Below are 15,316 nucleotides of genomic sequence, written 5' to 3'. Positions count from 1 at the left end.
GCTTTGAAAGGGATTTTTAAAGGTTGGATGAACAGGTAATGATAAAAACCGGTAAACTCTTGTTACCTTTTTTTTTTTCACATTGCTTTGAAATACCGATTTTATTTTCTTAAATTGTAACACCATGATGCATCCTTGAATAATAGAAGAGTTATCTGCTCTTTACTTCCATAATTTCCTGTTTATAATAGTAACTTACATTTATTGAGTGTCTTATAAACTCTAGACACTGTGCTGAGCATTTTATAGTTTTTTCATTTAATCCTCATGATGATCATATGAAGTTGGTGAAAAGCGTTTTGCTGAGAAAAGAAAATTCAAGCCTAGAAACGGTGGACTCAGTAGGCTGGTCAAGCCTCTGGATTGGTGTTTTTTAGCCTGTGTTATTTTGCTTTGGGAGAAAATTATTGAGAAATTTGTTCTTGTGGCAGTAGGATAGTGGTTTTGAAGCAAGCCCTTCCATGTCTCATCCCCTGGCAGGTAGGGTGTCACGCCTCGGTCTGAAACTCCAGGGCCCTTGTGCTGCCTTGGTGCTTTTCATATGCAGATGATCGAGAATCTGCTGGCTGCCGCCTTCTCCACAGTAGTGGGTTCCTGTTTGTTTAGAAAGTTTTTTGAGTGTCCCTCCCTGGCTCAGAGGTTAAAGCATCTGCCTGCAATGTGGGAGACCTGGGTTCGATCCCTGAGTTGGGAAGATCCCCTGGAGAAGGAAATGGCAACCCACTCCAGTAGTCTTGCCTGGAGAATCCCATGGATGGAGGAGCCTGGTGGGCCACAGTGCACGGGGTCGCAAAGAATCGGACTGAGCGACTTCACTTTCACTTTCCCCCTAAAGCAGATGCTAAAACTCTCTCCCTTATCGCTTTACTGTTTTAGGGAGAATAATGTTTGTGACATAAATTCAGTGCATGGCTTGTTTGCCACAGGAACGATAGAGGTAAGCATACATTGACTTCATTTTGAAAAACATTCGCCCTGCATTTGCTAACAGAGTTTGATGTAAAGACAGGGTTACTTGGTTCCTAAGAGCAGAGTGCTGATGGCGAGACAAGCGCCCGGTTTGCTTTTCACGTGAACGGTGGGTCACGTTCCTCGGAGACACAGCTGTGCTCTTGCTGCAGACTGTGCCCCTCGGGGTTGGATTTGGCCTTGGGGGTGGGGGACCGTCATCACTGGGGGTGAAGCTGATAGTTGCCAGCTCTTGTGGCGACCACTCTTGCTCTTCACCAGCTCCCTGCTGCTTGTTAGTTTTATGACTGCATTCCTTTCTCTGAGGTTTATTTTTCTCATCAGTGAAATGGAGATGATAAAAATTACCTTGCCAGCTGTGTGGAGGCGCTGTGCTGGTGAAAATCACATGGAAGAACCTACATGAGAGCATTATCAGCTGTAAGGGGACATGGAGTGTGATTTGGACATCCTGTATAGTAGCACTCAATTATGCATGTTTGCATTTTAAACTACGTAACACCTTTGATTCAGTTTCTTTCATACTTAGGAGTTTTTCTAGATGTGCTTTTTTAAATTACAATATTGTTAAACACAGTATTAAAAAAAGGTAAATATGTCAAAAATATATTGTTAAAAAATGCTCTTCTGCACCTTCAAGTCATCAAGTCCTACACCAGAGGTGACTCTTTAATGACTTGTAATATTCTTCTTTCGTTTTTGTTTTTCTTTGTTTATGCAGGTATGCATATGTGTTAGTAACATGTTTTTAAATGTTTTTCACAAAATTGAGATAATGCTGTGGTTCTTCATTTGCTTTTTTTTTTTAATGTAATGCTATATAATGTACGTGTTTATACACTGGTGCTTGTAATTACTTGAAAACTAAGGTAATTGTTTAAAACTGGTGGATAAGATTCCATTGTGTAGATGTACTGTAGTTTATTAAACCAATTCATATGGATGAAATGTAGATTTCTTTACTCAAATCATTTTTAGGTTAAAAGATTAAGATTTGAAATGGATCGCCTAAGATTGATTTAATGGAAATATATAAAACTATGTTGACCTTGTTAGAAAAACTACTGTGCCAAAGTTAGGCCAGTGAAGCATTATCTCGCTAATTACTTTTCTTGAGATTACCAAGGGGAAGTTTTAAAATATTTTCCTTGAAAAATTTGGTTATTTGAATAGAGTCCTTATAGAGCAAGCTAGGCTAGACACCAGGAAACATGCTGTGTAAGAGAAGTTGTGAATTAGAGCAGGCTTCTCTTGCACCAGCTGTTTTAAGACCAGCCACGAGACTTGTTGAAGGGGGCGCAGACCACCCAGCCCAAAGGCTGGGTTCCTGAAATTCCTTGGGTACCTCGATTACTCTGTGTGTGTGTGTGTGTGTGTGTGTGTGTGTGTGTGTGTGTGTGTGTGCAGTCATATTCAACCCTTTGTGACCCTGTGTGTGTGTGTGTGTGTGTGTGTGTGTGTGTGTGTGTGTGTGCGCGCGCAGTCATATTCAACCCTTTGTGACCCTGTGGGGGTTTGATATTTGATATGCATAGTCAGACCACTTTAAAATTCATTTTTACATTAATTTTGATATTATATGTTGGATTTTGATTTCTTCTGTGACAGTTATTGTAGTACATATATTAAATATTTATCATTGATAACAATAATATTTACATTTAAAATTTGCCAGTTATACCAAAATGTCTTTCATAACTCCTCTCCCCGCTACCACACCAACCAAATCAAGGTCCAATCAGGTATCATGCATTGCATTTTGGACCTTTTTTCCCTTAACCATCCTTTTTTATTTTTCCTTTTTTAAATTATAAAAAAAATGCAGTTCATGATGAAAGGATTGACAGTACTAAAAAAGATACACACGATAACCAGTAAGGCTTTTCATTTTCTTTTTAGGGTGTATTTTTCTAAAAATTTCCTAATAGCAGCTGTAATTTACAATGATTGTTCTGTTTGTTTAGGGCCGAGTAGAGTGTTGGGACCCGAGGACTCGGGGCCGAGTTGGTGTGTTAGACTGTGCATTGAGTAGTGTCACGGCTGATTCAGAGTAAGTGGAAGTGAGTTTAAATACTCACCAACTTGTGATTTAAACAGATGTGTCAATGCTGAGATGTTGGGAAAGATTGAAGGCCAAAGGAGAAGGGGGGTGGCAGAGCACAAGATGGGTAGATAGCAGCACTGACTCAAAGGACATGAGTTTGAGCAAACCCTGGGAGATGGTGGAGGACAGAGGAGCCTGGTGTGCTGCGGTCCATGGGGTTGCAGAGTGGATCATGACTTAGTGACTGTAGAACAGCAACCACAGTGTCAATACTAAATTAAAAGCAGTTGCTGAAGGATGAAACTCTTAAAACATGCTTCTCCGAGGTTGTGGTTTTGTGATTGTTTTATGGAAAAATCCTTTCCTGCGGAAGCTCACTAAGTGGGGAAGCCAGTGGAATTCCTTGTTTATTTAGTTACCGTGGAACTGAGTTAAAATGTATATGCTACAGGAATTTATATTTCCCATTCTGTAGGATCTGGTGGTGGAATCCAGACAAACCACACAGTTACCTATTGCGTGTTATTACATTTTCATAGGAAAAACAGTGAACTTACATGTATATCGGGAAGAAATCTGGATATGTTGTATTGTAGTGTTGAAAGTAGCTTTACTTGTCGATTTAGTTTGGGGTGATTTTTTTAATTACTTTTTTATGGTTAGCTTTATTTTTTTCTGACATAAGTGTTATAAGCTGTCACCTCTGTTACTGGACATAGGTGACCTTCTGGAAGGAGAAGCCAGTACAGCCAGAGAAAGAAATAAGAGTTAAATATTGGCTAGGGGAGGACAGGCTTTGTTGTTTACAGGTGATGTATGTGATTGTGTGCCTGAGAAACCCAGTAGAATGAACTGAGAAACTATAAAAACTAGTATGAGATTTAAGTAAATTGGTTACAAAATAAATGTACAAAATCAGTGGCTTTGATGTTTATCAGCAAAGTCCATGTAGAAAGATACAATGAAAACCAGTTCTCTTTTATAACAAAAATTGTAAAATATTGAGGGTTAATCTTGATACGTAACTGTCAAGAAAAGGAAAACATTTTATTAAGAAACAAACAGGTTTGAATAAATGAGGAAAAACAGTATCACCTCACCAAGAATGGTTCCAGAGTTCAGTTTGAAGAGTCAGTGGTGGAAGTTGATGTAACGAGAGGACCCGATGCTTCAGTGTAGTTGCAGGCTGAGGCTTTAGGTGGCGTAAGAGGCCTGAGGATGCCAGCAGTCAGTGGCCTGGACTCTAGGTTCTGGTCCAAGGTCATGGAGACAACAGCTGTTGAAATCAGGACTATGGCCATCATCTAGGACCCTTTCCACCCCAGAGTTACTTTTGGTTACTGAGTGAGAAGCATATTCTAGATTAATAGCTGTAAACATCCATTGTTCTGTTACTTTTAGAGATTCTAGGCTCTCATCTGGGGACTAGTCTTTTTTTTTTTTTAGCTTGACATCATTGACTTTAAAAGTGAAAATGGGTATACCCATGTCTGAATATAAAACTGTTTCCTCTTAAGCCAAAAAGGGTCATTTCTGTAAATACCTCATTCTGGCTTAATCAAAATGAAAGATACTGTCATACTGGTCCTTTTCAGTTGGTTTTATATTTTCAGTAACTTTTATTGTTTGTTGTTACTTTAATAATGTTTCTTACAGTTTTAAAAGAAGATAACCTGCAAATTTTTTCAGGTAAGTTACATTTATAAGTAAAGGTTAGTTTTCATTTTGACTTGGAAAGTTTGGATACAGTTCTTTTAAATAGGAGACTAGAAATGTGATCCTCTCCATTAGAAGTGAAGAGTAATAATTTGTTACTTGGAAGAGATTTGACCATATATGCATGGAACACAAATATTTTGCCTTTCAGAATAAACAGTTTGCCAACGATCTCTGCTTTGAAATTTAATGGTGCCTTGACCATGGCCGTTGGAACGTCCACAGGGCAGGTAAATATGTTTCAGCTGGAAACTTTGCTCTTAAGTTACTGTTTCAGAGGCGTGTATATCACGGGAAATACCCACTCATCTGTTCACTGTGTGACCAGACTCTGAGGCATTACTGTTTGGCCAGCGTGGAGAGGGTACTCAGATTGCCGTGTTCTGTCAGGACCTTGAGAAACTCTGCTTCTGGCCCCAGTGGTGGGTCTGAGAGATTCTCAAGCTGAAGCTGCAGTGGGGCTATCCCTCATGTGTCCTCTTGACTGTGGTTTAGAACAGTGTTTTCTTGAGTGTGTGGAACAGAGTTCTGTGGAAAAACAAAAATTTGAAATTCTCCAGATTCCTATCTTTGAGGTTTATAGTGCGTTTAAATATACAGTGGAGGCTCTGAGAATCCCTGTAGACAAGAAATGTGCTGAGTCAGTGTTTCCAAAAGGTATTTGTCCAAGGAGCCTTTTTTTCCCACCCAGCAGTCTCCCACATCCTGTGCAGGGAGTGGTCAGTGGGACCTGCCTCAGCGAATGCTGACTAGTCTGAGGAGTATGAATGAAATAGCTTCAGAGATTTAATTTCATCTTTCCCCCTTTCCTTCAAGGCAGAGCCCACACACTTAAGTCTGTCCAGACCTCAGCACAGGCGGGAGCCCTGCTTCCAGCAGAGTGCCTGTATCATCTGCCACCTGGGTCTGAGATCCAGCTTCCCCAGGCCCCTCATCTATCAGGATAGAGCTCAGAAGAGAACCCTGCCCTCCACCCCCCCCACAAAGTCATAGCCTTGCCACCAGCATCTGTCTCTAATCTGCCACCACTGCCTTCATGATGATTCTTGTTTTTGTTTCTTTCAGCCACTGAGACAGTGCCTGGTACATACTAGGCCCTCAGTGTTTATATTTATTAAATTCATAAATGACACAAATTCTTGTGCACTTTTCCCATTTGGTTCCTTCCTTAACTTATCCAGGTAGTTCTCAATCTTAGTGTGCCTAAAAATTACTCTTAGGGTTGAATCCATAGAGCCATACCCTGGAAGGGTAATTGAGATTTTTCTGGAGTATTTTTTCTGGCTGACACTTACTTTAGAGTCTTTGTACTCTGAGTGAGGATGTTCATATTTAAAAGTTTCTTTTTAAGATGAAATATTTTATTTAAACAGAAATACCTTTTTTTTTTCTTTTAGGTTTTATTGTATGATCTTCGATCTGATAAGCCATTGCTAGTTAAAGATCACCAATATGGGCTGCCCATTAAATCAGTTCATTTCCAGGATTCCTTAGATTTGATTTTGTCTGCTGACTCTCGAATTATCAAAATGTGGAATAAGAACTCAGTAAGTATTTTTTGTTGTTAAAATGACTTACTTGCCTATTTTCTTTATGTTCCTTTTCTTTCCAGTTGCCTTGTTTGAGTTATATGGGTTCTTGAAAAAAAAATACTGAGTATCCATTCAGGCCCTTCCCTGGAAGTTAGTTACTTCCAGGTCCTTAAGGTTGTTTTCTTCCTGTTAAGAACTTTTCCTCATTTGCTAGAACTGACACGCATTTTTACATGTTCAGTTCAGTTCAGTCGCTCAGTCATCTCCGACTCTTTGTGACCCCATGAATCGCAGCAAGCCAGGCCTCCCTGTTCATCACCAACTCCCAGAGTTCACTCACACTCACGTCCATGGAGTCAGTGATGCCATCCAGCCATCTCATCCTCTGTCGTCCCCTTTTCCTGCCCTCAATCCCTCCTAGCATCAGGGTCTTTTCCAATGAATCAACTCTTCAGTTAGGTAGATATAAATCATTATTTTAAAAAAACTTGATCCATGAGAAACCCCCTAGATTTTGGGGCTCTTTTACAACCTTAGGAAACTTTTTATGAGCTACTACTAATCTTTCCAGGCTTCCCTGGTGACTCAGTGATAAAGAATCCACCTGCTAACGCAGGAGATGCAGGTTCAATTCCTGAGTTGGGAAGATCCCTTGGAGATGGAAATGGCAACCCACTCCAGTATTCTTGCTTGGAAAATACCATGGACAGAGGAACCTGGTGGGCTACAGTCCATGGGGTCACAAGAGTGGGACACAGCTGAGCACACATGCACTAATGTTCCCATATCAGTGTTATTATGCATCTCAATTTCATACCCTTTCCTTGTGTCAAACAAATAGATTTTAGATATGATACCTTTATAGTAATTTCTTACATGAAAAGTGAAAGTTGCTCAGTCGTGTCCAACTCTTTGTTACCCCATGGACTTTAGCCTACCAGGTTCCTCTGTCCATGGAATTCTCCAGGCAAGAATACTGGAGTGGGTAGCTGTTCCTTTCTCCAGGGGATCTTCCCAACTCAGGGATCAAACCCAAGTCTTCCGCTTTGCAGGTAGATTCTTCACCATCTGAGCCACCAGGGAAGCCCAATTTCTTATATAGTGTTTTTCTTAAAAGTAGTATTTTCTTAAAGAATGTTTGATATTCTGTGTCCTTTTAAATGTCATTTAAAAAGTAATAAAACCCTATGTTGTTGATTCTCCTGTTTTGAGAGAGTAGTAAAAGGTTAGTTCATCTACTGGGGCAAAATTCATTCAGTGTAGCAATTGCTTTTAAGAGTCTTCGTGTTTATTGATTTCAGACTTAGCATCTTTAAAGTGTTACTGTAAATAGAAAGATTCATTTTTGAGGTAAAGAGTATGCGGGGCTGAGAGCCTCAGCATTAGTTACTGGAGGGCAAGCGTCAGTCCTTCCTGTGGGGCTCCCCTACACAGGGCAGAGGGGCCACCAGCAGCCTCATCACAGGTCAGCTGCTGATGGGAATCCCTGGCTGCTGGGACAACTTGTCAGCTCTCAAAGTACTGACCTTACTCTGCTCTGTGTTTTCCTCTGGATCTTTGTGGAGACTGAGTTATCCCTGGGGCATGTCCTGTCTCTCAAGCCCCATCACCTTTTCGGGCCCTCCTGAGACTTCCTTACAGAGAAAAGGAAGGGCCTTTGGCTCTCATCATCCTTGGAAGAATTCCCCTGATGCTTCATTGCCCAGGAGCCAACTGTCTCGCTTTGAATTTGGAGGGTTTTGAGGGCTTTCTTGAATGTTCATGGTGTCTTAGGCCTGAATTTTTCTCTACTCTTTTCTGATAATCCAAACTAGTGTACTTTAAAACAACATTTCTTTTTACCTCTACAAATGCAGACTTTTCATGTTTGAAAGTTCCTAACACACTGGTAGAGTAAGTTTTCCATGGCCTGGCTCCCATCCTACCTAAAGGTGATGACTAACCAGTCGGAATGCCCCCTTCCCAGCCCTCCAGTAGGCATAGTTTTCCCCAGCATGGATTTCACGAACTGTGGTACCGTCTCTTTTTTGTTCTGTGCTATTTTTATTCCGATTTCCCCATCCTTTTTCCTCTTCTCTTTCCATTTTTTCGTTTCATTGGAAACTTGAGACAAAAGGGAGGTAACTGTGAGTTTCACTGTCTGTCTTGAATTAGAACCTTGCTGCTGTTTTTCATGGAGCACGAAATTAGTTTTTTAATACCTCCTCTCCCCTGCCGCCATGGAGCCTCTAATAATGGGTTAATAAATGCAAGAGCTGGCAGACATTTTCCACATCAGGTCTTGAAGTCATGTTGTAGTTGCTACAGTAAGTTTTACCTTGGCGTTGTTGTAATGACTGAATACGCCCTCTTGACCAACACCCAAATTACTTGCTTTTGCTTGACTCACCCTCCTTGTTTATCTTTCTCATCACCCTTTCCCACTCCCATCTATTATCTTCTTTTTTCTTTCACTTAATTTCTGTTAATTTTAAAAAATACAGCATATTTTCCCCCACATTTAAAATAAAATATTTTACCCTTCACTGTATAATAACTAGCACCTTATGTATTTATAGCATTTTGTTAAATTATTTTATATTCATTATCTTACTTGATCCTCCTCAAATCCTAGCAACACAGGATGGCAGATACCAGCCTCATTTTACCGTATTGACTATCTCTTCTTTGTTTCTTTGAGGACAAGTTTAACTAGGGTGTGTCTTCCAGATTATGGACATTTTTAAGTTGACGTACAGATTTATTTTAAACTTTACCCTTGCCTGTTGTGTAGACATTATCTTTAAAAGTTTGTATTTATTTTCCGAAGAAAGTCAGCTCTTCCTACTGAGCCTCGGTTTCTTCCTCTCTAAAATGAGAGGATTTGATAAATTGATAAAAGAAATTCTCTTAAGTTTTTTTTTTTTTTTTTAACCTTAAATTCTGTGATTTCTGTTAGGTGACTTTATTTTCTCACATAAGCAGGATAAATGGAGTTATGTCTCCAGCTTACTTCCTGTATATCGCATTGCCAAAAGTTGTCTTCCTTTAACTGTTTTAACAGTTCACTTTTGCTTACTCTTTTAGGGAAAAATATTTACTTCCTTGGAGCCAGAACATGACCTTAATGATGTCTGCCTCTACCCCAACTCAGGTATGCACTACGGAGCAGCAGACCATTTTGTGAGATGAATCTAGGCTTTGCTTTACAGGGTTTTAAACTCTTTTCATTTCTTAAGACAGGGTTTGGCTCAGTTAAGACAGTTTTTAGATATTGTATTTACTTGCAAAATTAAGAACAGGAAGTGATGTGGATGCTTCAGAAAGTGACACGCTCAGTGACTCAGCCCCCAGCCAGCCTAGCTGTTAGGAGAAGCTGGTGGCACTCTGTGGGTCGGGGCAGGCAAGGTGCTATTTTAGTGTGCACTTTAGCTCTTTTATGGGATTAGTAATTTTGTGTAGATTGAGGTTAGCGATTTGGAGAAGGCCGGAGTTGCCTGATGATACACAAGGCTGGCGAAGCCAGACGTCGAGTATATTCTGTGTTGCTGGCTCTTCTGTAAAGTACCTGGTAGATTTCGAGATTTAATACTACCTTCAAGCAAATCTGAAGAATTCTGGGGAAGGAGAGAAAATGAGAACACTTCTCACTCTCCCGTAGGGTTGTGTCCTGAGGACGGACACGCACAGATACTTCTGATAGAGGGATACCAGACAAAACAGGAGAAGTTCTGCTACGGAGGTGCACACTGGCCCTGTGACGGCAGGAGAGCGAGGGGCTCCAGGCAGAGGAGCGAGAGGAGGGCGGAGGGGAGGTCCTCACTGACACCGAGTATGGGTGCTGGGTGAGAGACGTGGTGGGCAAGAGGAGCCCCGTGTGCCAGAGTGCAGGGTCTGTGGGAGGAATGGGGTGGGAAGCAGGTGGTGTGCAGGGTGTGGGCCCCGGAGTGACCATGCTGAGTGGCTGGGTGCTGTCTGTGGTCAGGACTGATGCAGGCCATTCTCACAGAAGGCGGTTCTGTCCACTGGGCAGAAGGTAGATCAGTTTTGAGCTAAAACAAATAGGAGGAGAGACGGAGAGCTGAGATGGGCAGCACAGGAGAGAGGGCAGACTCGGAGAGAAAGATGGTGCTGTCTTCTCTGAGCATCTGAGTCTGAGGCGGCAGTGAGGCAGTGATGGTGTCTGGCAGAGGGTCTCCAACCTGCCTGCCCACCAATATCACCTGGGAGCTTTTTAAGAAGTACAGATTCCTCAGCCCCATACCAGCTGTGCAGACTCAGAGCGTCTGGGGGAGAGCCCCGAAATGGGTTATTTTTCACCTGCTTCCCAAGTGGTTGTGGATCCCCGCCCTGACCTACAGCCTCATCCTGGGAGCCACGTCCAGGGCACAGTAGGCAGCGTGGCCCGAGGAAAGCAGGTCTGCAGACATAAAATTTTAAGACATGTAAATAGAGGTCATCACAGAAGAAGTGGCAGTGCAGGCAGTTACCAATGAAAAGTGGAGAGACCGTAAGACAGCAGGACCTGAGTCCATGGAAAGGGAGGTGAGAGGGAAGAGCCGGCGGAGAGGCCGACAGAGTTGACAGTGAAGGAACCAGCAGCTATGGAAGTAGAGAGAAGTGATTGCCCGGGCATTGCTCAGTGAACAGAGCATTGCATCGCAGAAGTGGAGGAAGAAAGGGGCAGGAAGGCCCTGTGCTGTGGGTCTGGATGTCATCGTGGTTTCACTTAATCCTCTCATAATGTGGGAGAGTTAGTGACTCTTTTACCGTTTCTTTCCTTCCTTTCCCCCTTCCCTTCCTTTCCCCTCTCCTTTCCTTCCCTTTTGCATCTTTGGAGGTAAGGACACTGAGATACATGCCCAGGGTTGGTCACCCGGCCGCCGTGTGGCAGAGGCTCAGTTGGAGCAAGCCTCCCCTGATCGTGGAGCCTGTGCGCTTTCTTAAGTTACAGGGTACTCTCCTGAAAAAGATGAGAAACCCTGAACCTTTGTAATTAGCTTTTCATCTGTGATCGTTGGGAGAATTTTCTTATAATAGGAGTGAGTCAAATTGTGATGAATTCGAATTCAGAAATTAATGAAGGTGCTGGGGTCCTAGGTTGAGGTGCTGAGTGGTCTAAAATGGGGTTTGGGCTAGGTACAAAGGTGAATAAAATCGGGTGAAACTGAAGTTAGAACAAGAGGTTAGTTGGATTGAAGGAGTGGGGGTTTGAAGAGTGCAGACACATGGTGACGAAAGTTGTTGACCTGTGTGCTGACTGGTTTGTGCTCACCTGTGGCCACAGAGAACTTGCGGAGTAACTAATCTGAAATACGTGCTCTAAACATAAAATACACACCAGACTTCAGATGTACCACAAAACAGGAAAGAATGTGATGTAGATCATTAATTTTTGTATTGATTACATATTAAAGTGAAAATATTTTAGACTTACTGGTTAATAAAAATGTACTCAAATTTACCTGTTAAAAAAATTTTTTTTTTAATGTGTCTTACCAGAAGATTTTTCGTCACTTATGTGGCTTGCACAGTATTTCTGTTGGGCAGGGCTAGTCCAGACATGGAAGGCTTTGATAGTATAGAATACTGATAAGGTGCAAGGTGTTGAGAGTCAGCTGCAGGCATGGAATGTGACTGTAATCTCACCAGAGTAGAAACCTTCTGGTACCAGAAATACTGTTACCCCATGTAAGAAAGCAGTCCTTTCCTAATAATACCTTTCACTTTTCACATTCCCCTGCTTGTCCACCAAATGCCTTTTTAAGCCCGTTTATTTGGAACTAGTCTATCAGCAAGGTTGTGGATTACATTTAGCTGTTGTGTCTTCCACTTCTTTCAATCAGGAATTCTCTCCCATCCTTTCTTCCCCTTCCTCCACGGCACTTGAGTTTTCTACCATCAGGTCTGTAGTCTTGTAAGATGTTCTGCATCCTGGATTCCTGTGATTATTTTTCCTGGTGTCCTTTACTTGTTCTTCCGGCCCCTGTATTTTTTGTTGTTCTAAAATAGAAGTGAAATCTAACAGCCCAGTGCACTGCGGGTTAAATATTTGGGACAAGGGTGGTGCTCAGGGCTGATGGGTTCTCCATGTCGTTTCCCATCCTGTTGGTCATCCCAGAACAAGCAAGGAGAAGCGTGATGGCTCTGCCTAGATGGCCAGCAGTTCTCTCTGTTACACAGGATGCTTTCCTGGAGGTAGAACATTTAAGATGGTGTTTTGGTCAGAAGAGTGACTTTATTGTCAGGTAGCTTATAAGAGCTTAATCAAACACAAACAGTAGCCAGATGATTTATTTCACAAGCTGGCGAGCCCCAAAAGGCACGTCCCTCCACGGCTGTCTTCGGGTTGGGACCGAGCGTGGTTGGTTCACAGGTTTTGCTGTCTTTCCCTCGCTTTACTTTCCTGTCCCGTTAACATTGTTGGTTGGGTTTTTTTGCTTCATCACTATGAGCGTAAACATTCTTTATCTTCTCACTTACTCATTTTGAAGTAATTAAAGCTGAATCTTGATTGCTGTTCTGTCATGTGTTTCTGATACCCAGACTGCTCAGAACGTTGAGAAACTGTTCTGCTTTCGTGGCTGCCTCAGCTTCTAGTTGCTCATGCAGTGTCTCCACGTCGGGTGCTGCCCTGCAGGTTGGGAAACTGAGGTCGCGGCCCCACAACCCTGGTCCGCAGTGCTTGCTGAGCCCCAGCCCAACCTGTGAATCCAGAACCACTGGGAGAAGGAAAAGGAGATGTCCACTCAGAAAGGCTACTCAGGCTTCAGAATTGTACCAGTGATCCAGGCTGTTTTTCACCTGCTTTTAGGCCTGCTGGAGGCAGTCTGTATCATCAGACCTGAAGTCACCTTTTATTCTCTCAGTAGCCTCCCAGTAGCCTGCCTAGAAATAAGATGTGGCCCATCACTAGCTTGGCGCCACGTGTAGTAAAACCGCAGGCTCCCCGCTCTCTGTAGGAGTTGACCGCATGAAAAGGCGTGTCCTGTCCTTTCCCCTCCAGCACAGGGCAGTTCCGCCCAGCTTGTCTGCTCTGAGCCACTCCAGCTATGACCCGATGCCCTCCGTTTCTGGGCAGTGATTCTCAGATGTATCTGGTGAAGGACCAGCCTTTTATGTTTTTTCGTTTTGTTTTTAAATTTCCAGTCCATTGTATGTGGATGCTTTTGTTAAATATCATAAAGATGAATTAGTAGGAAAAGGGTCACATGTTTGGAACTTGCTGCAAGGTCGAGTCACTATACAGGTTTCTAAATTCTTCAGTTTCTGTACTCAACGGAAAGCTTGATAGCAGTTTTCAGACTGGCCCGGGGAGCACGCTTTGAGTTGTCCTGGCTTGAGTAGTGTTTCTGATTTTGAGCTGTGACCTTCCTGAGTCCTTCGCCCCCAAAGCCTGGACAGATGAGATTTCTTCTCTGCGTGTCTCTGGGGGCCACGTTGTGGCCCCCACTGAGCTCACCGCGTCCTACGCTCTGCTGTCCACACTGGAGCTGTGTGCTCCTCCTCCTCAGTGCTGACGATTTCTGCCTTCTCTTCCAAGGTTCCTATTTTTATTGTTGGTGCTGTTCAGCTGCCCAGTTGTATCCGACTTTTGGCGACCCTGTGGACTGCAGCACACTAGGCTTCCCCATCCTTCACTGTCTCTCGGAGTTTACTCAAACACATGTCCATTGAGTCGGTGATGCCTCCAACCATCTCACTCTCTCTCGCCCCCTTGTAAGGAAATTTAAAGGAAAAGCCATAATCTCACAATCTCTTCACAAGTGTCATTACTCCTTCCATTAGAGGAATTCTTTTTGGGGGGCCACACTGAGTGGCCTGTGGTGTCTTAGTTCCCCAGCCATGGATCGAACCTGCACTCCCTGTCTTGGAAGAGTGGAGTCTTAAACACGACCACCAGGGAATTCCCAGAGATTCTTGTCTTATAAATCACTTGTTTGTGCGTTTTAAATTGTCACCATGTGTAATTGTCTTGCTTTCCAGTTTGACATTCTTATTAAATACATTTGTCATGTTACTGTATGGTGTTTATATCTGTGTTAATGATTTATTCGATCGTGCAAGAAGTCTTTTCACTTTATCTTAGTTGTCATTGGAGTTTTAGAGTCCCATGTCACACGGGCTTTGGAATCAGTGCAGTGGTCACCTTGAGCAAATGGTCTCGCTTTCCTGAGCTACCTTCTCACCTGTGGAGGTAGAGTGCCTGAGCCTGGTACTTCGCCCTCTTCTCGCCTTTTACCTGTGATCGTCTTAATTTCTGCTGAACTAACTCCATCCCTGGCTTGACTTTCCTGCTTCCCTCTTGTTAGAAACTCCTCATGTTCCCTGGGCTGTGTGAGGCTGTTTTCTCTTTTATAACTCGTTTTGGTTCCAACTGTCCCAACTTCGGTTTCTTGGTAGGTCAGCTTGTGTTGTTGTCCATGTTTGGTCAGGTGAGGTCCTGCTCATTGTGGGAAACAGCCTGCTGCATCCGGCCTGGATTCTTCTGTGTAATTAGAGCCCAGCCTTTTCTGTGGTCTGTTTGGTAGGTGTGGTGTGTTTCCTTGTAAAGTGTTCACTGTTGAATATTCAGGGTTGAGCCAGGGAACCTGGGCTTAGGGGATGTCTTTGTTGGGAGCCTTCTTTCTGGTTGTAAGATGTCTCTTCAATCTCCAGACCTTCTTTAACCCTGTCTAAAGGTCTCGGAGAAGTTCTGATGGTGCTGTTAGACTTGGGAAGTGCAGGTCAGTAGAGGTGGTTTCTTCCTGTGGTGAATTTCAGTGAGCAGTTGTCTCCGGGACAGAAAAAGTTTCCACATGAAAGAGTTTATGGAGGCTACAAGCTATGAGAAAGTGTCTGATTCTTACTTGACTTTCATTTAGACGTACATTTCTTGCTTCCTCGAGCGAGTGAGGGAGTGTGTGTGTGTGTGTTTGTGTGTCTTGCTTCCTCAGCTCTGTGTGTGTTGTGGTGAAGGTTGTGTGTGTGTGTGTGTATATTCTGGTGAAGGGTGTGTGTGTGTTTTCTGGAGAAGGTTGGTTCCAGCTCAGGACTCACTCCCCTTTTGGACTTGATGTGTACAACATGGCTTTGC

The 15,316-nt window shown here is 43.0% G+C and overlaps 1 protein-coding gene across 3 annotated transcripts in view; it reads left to right on the top strand.

Moving 5' to 3' along the window:
* The window catches only part of NOL10 (nucleolar protein 10), a 91,517-nt gene that overhangs the window by 13,985 nt on the left and 62,216 nt on the right, over positions 1-15,316 (top strand). For 2 of the 3 annotated variants that reach the window (XM_068963314.1, XM_068963255.1), the window contains 5 exons: positions 877-937; positions 2,934-3,019; positions 4,881-4,959; positions 6,127-6,276; positions 9,328-9,394. In XM_068963314.1, coding sequence (XP_068819415.1) covers positions 877-937; positions 2,934-3,019; positions 4,881-4,959; positions 6,127-6,276; positions 9,328-9,394 — 443 coding nt within the window. The remainder of the gene's footprint in view (positions 1-876; positions 938-2,933; positions 3,020-4,880; positions 4,960-6,126; positions 6,277-9,327; positions 9,395-15,316) is intronic. The other variant, XM_068963374.1, reaches the window with a different exon arrangement.

The sequence above is a fragment of the Capricornis sumatraensis genome, chromosome 1, assembly GCF_032405125.1.
Source record: "Capricornis sumatraensis isolate serow.1 chromosome 1, serow.2, whole genome shotgun sequence".
Taxonomy (NCBI): domain Eukaryota; kingdom Metazoa; phylum Chordata; class Mammalia; order Artiodactyla; family Bovidae; genus Capricornis; species Capricornis sumatraensis.
This window is presented reverse-complemented; position numbering and strand designations above follow the sequence as displayed.